General features: G+C 42.0%; 2 protein-coding genes and 3 non-coding genes across 8 annotated transcripts in view; 1 reads left to right on the forward strand and 4 right to left on the reverse strand.

Annotated features, from left to right (window-relative positions):
• The window catches only part of srpk2 (SRSF protein kinase 2), a 59831-nt gene extending 55111 nt beyond the window's left edge, over window positions 1-4720 (forward strand). For 2 of the 3 annotated variants that reach the window (XM_072672102.1, XM_072672117.1), the window contains one exon: window positions 2235-4720. In XM_072672102.1, the coding sequence (XP_072528203.1) occupies window positions 2235-2419 (185 nt within the window). In that variant the 3' untranslated portion in view covers window positions 2420-4720. Of the gene's footprint in view, window positions 1-163; window positions 257-2234 lie in introns of all 3 variants that reach the window. The other variant, XM_072672109.1, reaches the window with a different exon arrangement.
• A 2427-nt stretch (window positions 4721-7147) lies between these two features.
• LOC140548993 (small ribosomal subunit protein eS17) overlaps window positions 7148-12538 on the reverse strand; it is a 351034-nt gene continuing 345643 nt past the window's right edge. The window contains exons 1-5 of one of the 2 annotated variants that reach the window (XM_072672173.1): window positions 11499-11557; window positions 10647-10798; window positions 9095-9200; window positions 7672-7737; window positions 7148-7271 (exon numbers count right to left, since the gene is read on the reverse strand). In XM_072672173.1, coding sequence (XP_072528274.1) covers window positions 7194-7271; window positions 7672-7737; window positions 9095-9200; window positions 10647-10798; window positions 11499-11501 — 405 coding nt within the window. In that variant the 5' untranslated portion in view covers window positions 11502-11557 and the 3' untranslated portion in view covers window positions 7148-7193. Of the gene's footprint in view, window positions 7272-7671; window positions 7738-9094; window positions 9201-10646; window positions 10799-11498; window positions 11558-12538 lie in introns of those variants that run through there. The other variant, XM_072672174.1, reaches the window with a different exon arrangement.
• On the reverse strand, window positions 7501-7626 carry LOC140550486 (small nucleolar RNA SNORA71). Its single transcript, XR_011979181.1, has one exon. It is a non-coding gene; the product is annotated as a small nucleolar RNA SNORA71 (small nucleolar RNA).
• LOC140550485 (small nucleolar RNA SNORA71) lies at window positions 8002-8126 on the reverse strand. Its single transcript, XR_011979180.1, has one exon. It is a non-coding gene; the product is annotated as a small nucleolar RNA SNORA71 (small nucleolar RNA).
• LOC140550488 (small nucleolar RNA SNORA71) lies at window positions 9610-9734 on the reverse strand. Its single transcript, XR_011979183.1, has one exon. It is a non-coding gene; the product is annotated as a small nucleolar RNA SNORA71 (small nucleolar RNA).

The raw sequence follows: 12538 nt of genomic DNA on the forward strand, positions 1-12538 counted from the left end.
GGCCAACTTTAGGAGTAGCAGGTCTGCCCTGTCTGTGCATGAGTTTGGCTGCCATGCATCTACTCGTCCTCCTGCACGAGTGTGTGTGCATGTTTTACTGATGTCTGTGTGCGTGTTTTGTTTCTGTCTTTGTATGTGTATGGCGTGTGTGTACGGTGGTCAGACCACATCGCTCTGATTATGGAGCTGCTGGGGAAAGTCCCACGTAAAGTCGTCGCTGCAGGAAAATACAGCCGTGAGTTCTTCTCAAAGAAAGGTAATGGAGCTCCATGTCTTCAGGTCCACAGGAACTACACTCTCTTCTTGCTCTCCTAAAGGAGCCGATACAGTATATACCATTAATTGCACGGGACATTGGCTACAAAACAAAGTGACTTAAAATCTGTACCTAAGGACGTCCACAGTTTAAACCTTTCCTTTCCTCTGTTTTTAAAAATATTTCTATCGACACAGAGATGAAAATGCTTGCATCATCATGCTTGCCTCGTATTGGTTGATAGTACCGATTACAGAGAATCATCAAAACAATACAAAGAAGGAAGGAATTTGAGGCAAATTACACACTACTACGACTATGTAGTGTACTCTACAAGTCACAGAATGACACTCTACATCTAAATAGATCGATATATATATATATATATATATATATATATATATATTTGTAATAGAACAGTTTTTGCATTTATTAATCGTGTCCAAATCTGAAATGTATAGTGCTATCTGCATGCAGACATTGTAGTTGTATTACATTTATGTAATTTTATGTGGTTCAGTATATAGGGATTTAGGGTATTTGAGATTTAGCCAAAACATGGATGTGTGCTCTGTTTTCAGTGATTAAAATGCCATTACTACAGCACTAGATATCTCTAGCCACTTCATTGCCAGGGAGTCAGCTGGGAGATCTATATGTAAGCAAGCGTGAGGTTCTATTCTGAATACTTTCATAGAACTGCGTCATCTGTCTAGGTGCCTGCAGTGCTCTTTTAGTTTGAGAGGTTCCTAGTTGTTACCACTGGGTTGGGAACCACAGAGGAGCACCTCTGCTCTGTACAGTCTCCTCTTCTAATACAGACGCAACTGATAACACACTAAAATATACAGGGAAAGGGAACTCCAGAATGTTTTGAGAACTATTTCTTGTTGTGAGGCTTACAACTACTCTGAATGCTACACCTCAAAGGAAATAAATGTGGTGATACTTTACTGGTGCCAACATCAGTTGTGTACTTCTTTAGTAGTATCTAGATAAATGCTGTTTAACAATGAGGTATTACACAATTATTCAATCCACACTATATTGTTATCAAGGACACTTAAATACTGTCCGTGTATTTTAGTCAAAAAAGCAGCAATTTTTAACAGTGATCTTAAATGTTTTAGATACACAGAGCAGCTCTGGTTTCACAAGCTCCCACTATTCTGTCCATGCTTTATTAGATGTTTTACAGCTTGTCATTGGTCTGAAAACCTTCACAGCTGCAAGGTGCCGTGCTATCCTTTCATAATGGAGTGATATCTGAAGTGCCAAAGGTCAACCAGCTGGTAAAAAAATCTGGGGGAAACCAAAAATATACTTTTAGGAACAAAATGGGATTTCAGAAAGAAATGCAGGATGCTGTGTCATTATTCAGAAAGTCAGTGGGGATGAAGAAATGTATAAAAACCAACAAATGATTGCTTTTAAAAATGAGATTTAGAACATTACATGTATGTTTAGTGTATATGTGTTTTGTTTTTGTACATGCAATATTATGAAAGCATCGCAAACCATGACAAAACCTTGTAGTAATTGTCATGATATTACAATCAGCACAAGCCTTGCTGTATCTCAGACAATGATGTATGTAATGAGACATTTGCTATTTAAAGAGTAAAATATTATCTTGCTAACATGGAAAAAAACCCTTGTATCTCCAAAGTGGCATATTTAAATGGAAGTCAATGTAAGAAGAGTTTATTCCAAGTCAATTTCGAGCATTCCAATGACCCTTTTCTCAAATTATCTTCTAAAATTTTGACCAACCAGATTCACTTTACATCACAAATCCAAAAACAGCAAAAATGTAACTACAAGGTTTCTGCATGACAGCGGAGATATACGCAGTCCAACATCTGTGTATTAGCAATCAGCACAAATCCTGAAAAAGAATATTGAATGAATCCAGTTCCACATGTCTTATGTCTAACGTTCGTCCAGCACCAACTCTGGTTTTCTCTCTCCTCTGTAGGCGAGTTGCGGCACATCACTAAGCTGAAACCGTGGTCCCTGTTTGACGTGCTGGTGGAGAAGTATGGCTGGTCACCTGAGGATGCTGGCCACTTCACGCACTTCCTGCTGCCCATGCTGGAGATGGTTCCAGAAAAACGGGCCTCTGCAAGAGACTGCCTGAACCACCCCTGGCTCAACTCGTAGCACCTTCCCCTCAGACACTCATTCCCTAGTGGCAGCCTCCAGGACTGCACCCTGCTCTCAGTCTGGGAGGGGAAGAATAAGAGGTGAAAAGAGAGAGAGGGGGAATGAAGCTTGAAGGAGGGATGTATGTGGGCTAATTTAAGACTGTTGGTCTTTAGGTTCTTAAAGCTTGAAAACTGCATTCATTATACACTGTTTGTCACTCCTGTACGCACACACACAGAGACACACGCTTAGCTGGTGCTGACAATTAACTAGGAAAATGTTTCTTTCTTCATCGCCCTTATTTATAACAGCAAGACCTGGATGATTAGGGTGGGTGATGCTGAATGGCAAGAAGACAGCACGAGAAGCATTACAGACACAACATGAAGGCAGGATCTTTCAGGGTTACAGTGTGGTAAAACGGAATTGACCGTCAAACTGAGCAGCGAAACAGAGAACCTGAAGAAGTTTACATGCTTCAGCTGTATTTGTGTCTTATGTTTGTGAGTATCTTCTGAAAGGCATGCACAGTGCCTTGTGCGAAGCTTTCTTGAATGTCCTGGAATTGTTGACATGCGTCCTGGATTACCCTCATTATTATTGTTTGCTGGCCTCAGTATTCCAATGTTTGACCTCCAATTGCCTCCAAACACTTTGAGGAATCTCAAGGATCGGCATCACTGCCTTACACTGTCAGTGTGTGACGTGAGCCAGTGGAACGGATCTAGGTTTCGAAATGTCAACGTGCGTGTCAGTGTTACTGCTATTACTGTTTCTCATGGAAGAAGTAATGTGCAACAGGAAGCCCACCTGAGTCCCTCTGTGCTCTATCCCTGTCCTCTCTCTCTCCTCCTCTAACCCCCTCCCCCCAACGCAGAGACAGAGCCCCCTGAGCCAAGGTTCTGCCACAGAACTGTTTACAACCCTCCCTGACCCCCTCGAAATCCAACCACCTTACAGCTTACACTCACCCAGAGCTGCATGCCACTTTCCAGGCCCCTGCAGACAACAAGGAGTCTCCAAGACAGCAGAGGGGGGGGGACACACCTTCTGCCTCTGGATTACAAAAACAAAACAAGAGAGAGTGTGTAAGATGAACAAGGTATGAGACTTCTACAGACTGCTTGTTTTTAAAGATTTATTGGTGACGAGCTAGTGAAAACATGGAGGGACTGATGGCGAAAACGGACAAGCATTTTACTCATCTGGTGAGATTCTTCTTCTTCGTTAGTTTCTTTCATTTCACTCATTTTTTTAAAACAGGTTGAAGCCAGAGCCGTCGACGGCAAGAGCTGCCCGCTGTTGTTGACACTCTAAGCATTCCTGACCCTGCTGCCACATATATGCTTCCTCTACTGTTGTACAATGAAAACGGTTCTTTCTGTTTTTGTCAGCAAGCACTTTCACATTTCTGGCAACCCAAACCTGTCCTGGGTCTACCTGAACCCCTTTCATTCCTGAACGTCTCCGGCTGAGGACGTGTAAAAAAACAACAACAAACAAACAAAAAACAAAGTTTTCCCTTCTACGTTTCGTTCAAAGCTAATTCCCAGTGTACAGAGCTCCAAACCGACATCTGCTCCACTGCAAGACTGAACTGCAGCTTGGCTGAAAGGAGGAGCTTTGCTCCCATGGAGACACACAGCTACAGTGACACAGCTGTTGCTGCAGGAGGTTGATGGAATGTGAGACTGACTTCTCGCCCCCTGTGGCTGAAGGAGGGTACTGCATCCCCCGCACACACTGCAGCTCTCTCTCTCTCTCTCTCTCTCTCTCTCTCTCTCTCAGTACCAACGCCACTCTTCCACTGTCCGACTCAACCTCTCATCACCACAGTTAGTCCAGTCGCCTATTTTCGCAATAAAAACGAGTATAAATAGATGGTGAAATATTTTTAAAAACGATATTTAATTCATTTAAAAGAAAAAAAAAGTGAAGAAACTCTGATGTTGTGACAGTGACCGAATTTCGTCTTATTATTGAGGTGATTGTGTTTTGTCCGTTTAGAGATGTTTTTATTTCTTTTGTAATTATTATATGATTCTAATTAACTATTATTGCCATTAGTTCTTTTTTATTCGGTTGTCATCTCTTCCCCTTTCTCATTACATCGAACAGTGCTGCTCTGTATGGACTAGTGTGACGGTGATGAAATTTATCGAACATTTTTGCAATAATAGTGATGAATTTTTGCACCAAAAGCTCCTGATCTCTCACTTTAGCCATGCTGACTGTTCTTCCCAACATTGACAGAATAGCATCTCTTTATGTCTGTGTTTTTCATCGACAGGTTTAATAAAATTGTAAATTAATGGATTCCTTTTTCACCTGGCCTGTCAGCACTTTCAGCGGTCTAAACAGCAGGGGCTTTACAGCTGATGATATCTGTGTGTTTGGATTGCTCAATTTGATAATAGTGGTAAATAAAAAAAACAGTGCTACAGTACGCTATCGACACAAGACAAACAAACCGTATTCAGCAGAGAGCATTCTGGTTGCTTTTTGAGGGGTTTTATGATTGATCCCCAAGTAGTGTCACACTCTCATTGGTTCCGGAAGTACAGTGGCATGATCTGATTTCAATGCCAGTGGTTCTCCAATAGGGCAAAACCTGTGTAAAGCGTGTCCTTTGAATTCACTATTGTGTACGCCGAACTTTAGCGGCCTCAAGTGGACTTTATTAGAATGCAGTGTGTGTTCTGCCTCTTGCTGCTGATTGGGTAACACCGCTGACGCGCCAACCAAATTAGAGAAAATAGTCCTCAGATCTAGTTGCACACCAGTTTGCACCGTTTTTAGGATACATGTTGATCAATCCGGAAACCATAGCAACACAGTGCACATTTGAGATTGAATGTGCCCCATGTCTCTCCCTGTGTTGGGAGTTGGCACTGATCAAAAATGCAGACTACCAAGTGGGTCCTCCAAACCCATTGCCATGAACAGAATTATTATAACTATTATTAAATAATATGAACCTCTGCATTATGTAAGAATACAGTGTACCCAAGGCAGCTATTGTGTTACTTCTTAACATGTAAAACCCCATTAGAACCCCACTGTGGATGCTAATGTCAGAGTTTCGACACTCCTCCAGTCCTGCAACCATGAATGCTTAGCACACTGAAGAAGTTTTGAGAGAGAGCTTCTAAGAGCTTCTAATGCAAAGACATATTGGAAACGGAATGACTTCTATCCAAAAGTATTTTGGGACACATTTAATCAGGAGTGCAACAATTTAACATTCAAAGCATCCCACAGCCTTACTTCCCTTCTGTTCTCCACAACAGAACATCAAAGTTTTCTCAAAAATCAACACTGACTAAAGTGTAGTAGCTGTGAGCAAGCCATGTTCTCCGTTTAGTCCCCAGAGCCTCCAGCCAGGCCATATCTTTTTTTTTTTCATTTCAGCTCTGAACATGTCCGGAACAAATCCGAATTGAGAAGTAAAATATATGTAACTGAAGTTTATTCATTCTGAAGGCTATGGATTCTAATAAGACAGACCCCCTCTGGAAGCTTTCAAAGTTTGAACTTCTCTGAAACGTTAGTGCTGTGCTAAAGTACTTAATAACAAAGGAAGTCATGATGTGAATGCCATAAAGTTTTTCAAGTGAACTATTTTCCAGAAAAAAAAACAACATTTTTTAGCACTGTTGTATGGTCCACTATTTTGCTTTATGCAAAACCCATTTGATTCTGTTAGTGCTCCGTTTGTAATGCACTAAGAGAGAGCAAGGTCGTATTAAAAAACCTTAGTCTCACTTGCTCCACAGTACAGATTACGTTCTTTTATGAAGGCTGCAAAGTAACCAAATTCAGTACTAGACAGTGTCTGGATTTCTTTTTTAGAGATCGGTGAGACTAACATGATGTACACCTGAAGGTTATGTAAAACAGGCAAGTCTGTTATCTGTAGCCAGCAGTTATACAAGTCGAATTTCATGGGATATAATTTAGTGCAGTCTGTAGAGCAGTAGAATAGGTTTGTGGAATGACAGTATTCCATCATACAGTAATACTTTTGGGTCAAATTGGGGGAGTTAATGACGTAGGTGGCGACCTGGCCCTTACTAACGCTTTTGTAGTACGCAATCAATTCTAAAATCTAGTAGGAAGCCTTCCATGGACAGTAGAGACAAAAGCAGGATTCACTTTTTAAAATACAACAAATGAGCAGGTGTCCCAATACTTTTGTCCATATAGTGCAGCAATTAAAATAACAGAAGCAGCAAATAAATAAGAGATGAAAATATACTTGCATGACTGGAGGGGGGAAATAAAATAATAATAAAATCACCAAAACAAGAAAAGAAAGAGCCTCTAAATCACAAAAAAATGAGCAAAAGAAAATGTTGATAAAGCTTGAAGTGTCTGCTGGTGTGGGCAACATTTAATAAATGCCATCAAGTTTCAGTACAATAGCAAAGATGAATGGAGCTCAATTTGAGTGAGTTCTGGCTCAGTTCAACCACACAGGGTTAACACAGCATTAACTATAAGGGTAACAACCAAACCCATGATGGCCTAACGGGACTGTAACTGGAAATAAAGGCCCCAAAAGAAATAATTACCAAAACCTTTTCTCCGTGTTGCACAGCATCTGGCTAGACTGCTCAGCTCTTTCAAGCGCGAGATGTCTACTCTGTTATACACACTCATTTCCACTCAGATCAGACCATAACTAACTAGGCATTTATTAGGTTACATAACTAACAGCATTCATTCAAAAAGACACGTTCATTATTCAAATTTTCCACAGTTTTATTACGAGATATATTACAAACGTCTAGACTCCTCGTGGAGTCTTGAAGTTCATGCCAACTGTTGGCTGGGTGACCTGCAGGTTGGACAGATTGCCAAAATCCTAGAAGAGGAACAGACAGAAGGTTGGGTTGAGACTTGGATCTTTCAAAACATGTCACTAAATAGCAGTCAAAAACAATTCAGCAACAATGCCCAATCTAGAGCCAAAACCTAAATATCTGAGTCCCCCCCCGCCTTCTTTAAATTTAGTCCAAGAACCATTAATAAACACTGGCTTCAAACACATGTAACTGAAACACATGTATCCACGTCCTAAACTGAGAAACGAATGTCTGAAAGATACAGGGTTTGTCAAGAACACGTTGTCTAGCAAACACGGGAAAGACTTTCAGCTCATTCTCCCTGTAGTATCAATGACCTGGCAACCAGACACCATAGTCACATTCGATACAGGGGTTCACAGCAAATTCTTCTTTTTTTCTAATAGAAATTCAACATACCAGAAGCTTGAGCATCTCCTTGGTGTCAGGATCCACCTCAATGATCTCCTGGTCCAAAGCAGAAACCTGTAAAGAGAAAAACATTTTTAGCACTGCAGACTATTAGACCATGCTCTGCAGACTGGCTGTGCAGCTTCCGGTTACATAAGTAAGGCGTGAATCAAAAGCTTTCTGCTGCAGATTACATCTCTAAATCTAGATACTTCACACTTTATCCAGCTTGGACTTCAATTAGTTGGTACAAACAGACTTCTTCCTTCCGCTTGTGCTACTACACAAAATGAACCTCAAACCGATATTCACATGCACTGCAGGGGCAGATATTACAGATGTCTGAAACATACAGGGTTCGACAGGAACAAGAAATCCTGCAAACACGGGAAAGATTCAGTTTTCTCTCCCTGTAGTATCATGACCTGGCAACCAGACATGCCATAGTCACATTCGATACAGGGTTTTAACGGACAACGTTCAGTCATACTTTAATGTAGAAAACAAATGGAAACAAAAAGCCATTAATTACTGCAATGCCAAGTGATGACTAGGCACTTTAATATTGTGGTCAAGGTAATATGGTGGTGAGCCTGTAGTCAATAGCAACATTTTTGTGCAAGCAGCATTTGTCATTATTAACCATGGTTCTGACCACCATTCTTTTCACACTGCCCTCTACTGAAGACAATAGCAAACTTGCTCAGATACACAGACTAGTCTCCTGATCAAAACTGGTCAGTTATTGAAATTTTAAATAATTTCATATCTTCATATCTTGTCAAACTCATTCCTCGAAGCTGAGGCCACAAGTCACATTCAGAGGGCAGTTCTCAGCCCTTGAGCAGAAGTGTTCTCTTCAAATTTACATGGACATAAAATTAGCAGACTGCGAAGTAAGAAACGCTGGGGGGTTTTAGGCTCTGTAGTATGTGCTCAACATCTGCCCATCCATATCCAAAAGAACACTGATCAGCCCGATACCAAAACTATAAATCTTGCATCCTTAACAAAACAATAGGGAGCAGGAAGCTCTTTCACAAACAAAAAAAAAAAAAAAAAAAAAAAAAAAAAAAAAGGGAGGGGGAAAAGCAACAGAGCCAACCAATAAAGACCTAATTTCAAAGCCGGATCTGCAGGAGAAGGATGATGCAGGCATTTGCATCAGTTGCATTTTTAATTCAAGCTGTCATGTTTCATCTTCATGCCTCTCCCCGATATTAAGTGGCTCTCTCGTCTCGTTGCTAATCATGTTACATTAGGAGCAAATAACAGCCCATACTCAAATCCATCGCACACTTAAACATGAAAAGCAGAGCTAAAAAAAAAGGTGCTGTAAATCATTCGTTTTTAACGGTTCATTAGGAAGGCAATATTACTGAACCGCAGATGACTAAAAACCACAGCTAGCTCACAGCTAGCACAAACGTACCTCAGGAACGTAGTTGTCCCTCCTTTCTCTCTCCTCCTCCTGCAGTTTAATGGAGATGCCTCTGACTGGCCCCCTCTGGATACGCTTCATCAAGTGGGTCACATACCTGCAAATGCACAAACATGTATTTAACACAACAGGGCAGGATCCAGGAGAGAAAAGGAGATCTGTGCACAACTGTGATCTTTTTAAATGCAATGCTCTTTGTCTCAGGCAAAACACTAACGTAACTACATACCGCACTGAAAAGGGGTGGAGGTTATATTTGAATTAGCTGCAAACCCATGTGGATAAACGCTTAAGTGAGACATGGATGAAAAGCTTTCAGCTGCAGGTTACGTCTCTAAATCTAGATACACGTCACATTTCATCCAGCTAGGACTCAATCTAGTTGGTACAAATACTCATTCGTCCTTGTTCAGCCACATGCCAAGAAGTAGCATTTTATGACTTTAAACCTCAGTTGTGAACGGACAATAACGTTGTCTTGCTGCTTCAGGAGCAGATATTACAGATGTCTGAAACGTACAGGGTTCAACAGGAACAAGAAATCCTGCAAACACGGGAAAGATTCAGTTTTCTCTCCCTGTAGTATCATGACCTGGCAACCAGACATGCCATAGTCACATTCGATACAGGGTTTTAACGGACAACGTTCAGACATACTTTAATGTTGCAAACAATAAAAATAATAAGCTAATAAAATACAGCAACGGCAAGTGATGACTAGCTATATACAATATTAGCTAGTGTGTGCAAGCAACATTTGTCAATATCAGCCATGGTTCTGGCCATGTTGCCCTTTTACACAGATTACTCTGATCAAACCAGCCAGTTAAAATACTTGCCGTTTTCTGAGTCAAACCAAAATGGTATGACTGGAGCTCTGCAAAACGAAGAAATTAAACAGAACAGCAATAATCTAACCCTGAGACCGTAATGATCCTGAGACCGACAAATCCGGACATGAAAACATGAGCACTGAAATAGGCAACAGTGGGAAAAGGTGCAGATCTGCAAGCAAGCCTTACAGCAGGCGAGGGAGGCTTCGTTCCTAGAAGAAAAAGAGATGTATTCTGGAGCCAATTGTTTTGCATTATTTAGCTTAACGAAGCAAAGTCAGACTAGGGTACTTCTTTGAGTACATTTTTATTTATTTATTTATTTTTTTAAATCAATAAGGCCAGTCTAAAAAACCCTGTCCACCATTGGCGTCCAACTGGTTCCATAACAGCGATCAATGCCTGAACACCAATGATCGCCACTTATGACGTAATCTGAAGACTTGGCAGTTATGAAGGTCAATAGAGATCAATGTGTTTCACATTAACTAACTAATTTATTTAATTTATATAAAAGGGGGGGGGGTCTCCTTTAGATTTATTTTATGGCAGCAACCGACCACCCACCCCTCCACTTCCAACCAGCGAATTCTGCTATTCAGAAGAGTCTGCATGTGTAAAAATCACACTGTCATCGAAGTGTGTGCATCACTACACCCCTGCTCTCCACACCAGCACCGATCACACCGCTCAAACCACGAGTTTCTCACCCTGCGATCTTGTTCCGGAGCTTCTTGCTGGGAATGATGGCGATCTCCTCACACACGCGCTTGTTGGTGTGGAAGTCATTGCCCAGGCGAGTGTAGTACTTCTCGATGATGACCCGTGCGGCCTTTTTCACCGTCTTGGTCCTGACTCGTCCCTGCGGGCAGAAGAGCAGAAACACCAGTCAGAAAAGACGCACAGAAATACAGGGTGAAACTACATGAGGAGCTTAGCTGCCCATCAGTGAACCGGCTCCCCTCACCAGTTTACACAGGTATCGGACGAAACTGGGGATTTGACAGAAAACCTAGCTAGCATTCCCAAAATGAGGGTGTCCGCGACATTTAGGATTTACCCAGGTCCTGAAAACCAAGGCCTGTTTAAGGGAGCCTGTATAAACAAGCCGAGAAGCAGAGCTTCTTCACAGTACTACACCGAGAGGCTGTGCTGCAGCTCGGCTCTTCACCCCCAGTCAAGACTGGCTTTCATGCTCCAGCTCCCGCTCTCTCCATGTTATATAAAGTCGAGGTTAAACACCTGTCAGCCTTTAAGAGTTACTGACAAAACAAGCACCGACATTAATGTGTCTATCGCTCGTTTTCTCCCATTCTCGCCCTCCTGGAGCCTGACTGCTTTCTGCTCCTACATTAGCAGGTTAGCGAGCTCTCCTGAAGCTCAGACCGAACCGCTCCGTTCTGCATTCATCTTCGAAATAAGAGTCGCCGGGCTGTAATACTCACACATGCAGACACGCAAACAAGTAAACTAAGCAGTTGGGTCTTTAATAGTGTGCTAAGAGGCGCAGAAAACAAGGATTAGAACAGATTCCAGCGACGATGAAAATATTAGGTACCCACCATGTTGGATCAGGCTAAGCGAAGAGAGCCTCAAAGGGCTCTGAGGGAAGTTTAAGGGGAAGGGCGGAAACGAGAAGAGTTTGCTTCTGCCCCCTGTCGACCTGGAGGACTGCGCAACTGCATGCAACATGTCGTATAGTAGGTACAGCACTCTGCTTTAGCTTTGGAATTCAGTTTATTTTATACCTTCCATGAAAATACTTCCCAACAACGTATAAAATCGTAGGGACCACATGTTTTACTCTTCTATTAGGAACACCAAACGCCTACTGATACTGGGTAGGGCCTCCAATCGCTCACTGACCAGCTTCAGTTCTGCATGTTATGGATCCATCAGAGGTTGGAAATATTCCTTTGAGATTCAGGTTGATGTTGACATGAACCTGACATGAACCTTTTCCAGGAGCACTTTCATGCTGCTCGTCTCCCGTTCTACCACATCCCAGAGTTTCCTATTAGATTCGGATCCAGTGACTGGATCTGAAGGCCGCTGAACTTATACTTATACTACAAAAACAGTTCAGAGATCTTACTTTTACTGCATCATCATGATAGACGAATTGTGGTCATGAAGGGATGGTCAGCAACTCTACTCAAGTAGGTTGTTGCAGTCAAGTGATGATCGATATTAACAGGCCCAAACTGTGCCAAGAAAACATGCCCCACCATCTCCTCATGCAAAGACTGTTGATACAAGGCTACGGGCTGTCAGCACCAATATTTGACTTACCATCAAATATGCTGCCTCAGCAAAAAAACAAATAAACAAACCAAAAAATGAATCACCAATAAACACCAGACTAGGGAAGGGTTTCCAATCTTCAACTGTCCAGTTTAGGTGAGCCTGTGCCCACTGCAGCCTCAGCTCTCTGTTCTTGGCTGACAGATGTGGAACCTGATGCGGTCTTCTGCTGTTGTAGACCGTCAGCCTTAAGGTTCTACATGCTGCACATTCTAGGATGCTTTATGCTGACCACAGTTGTACAGTTGAGTACTGTAGCCTTTATGCCAGCTCAATCCTGTCTGGCCATTCTCCTTTG

This window comes from Salminus brasiliensis, chromosome 2, assembly GCF_030463535.1.
Source record: "Salminus brasiliensis chromosome 2, fSalBra1.hap2, whole genome shotgun sequence".
NCBI classification, from domain to species: domain Eukaryota; kingdom Metazoa; phylum Chordata; class Actinopteri; order Characiformes; family Bryconidae; genus Salminus; species Salminus brasiliensis.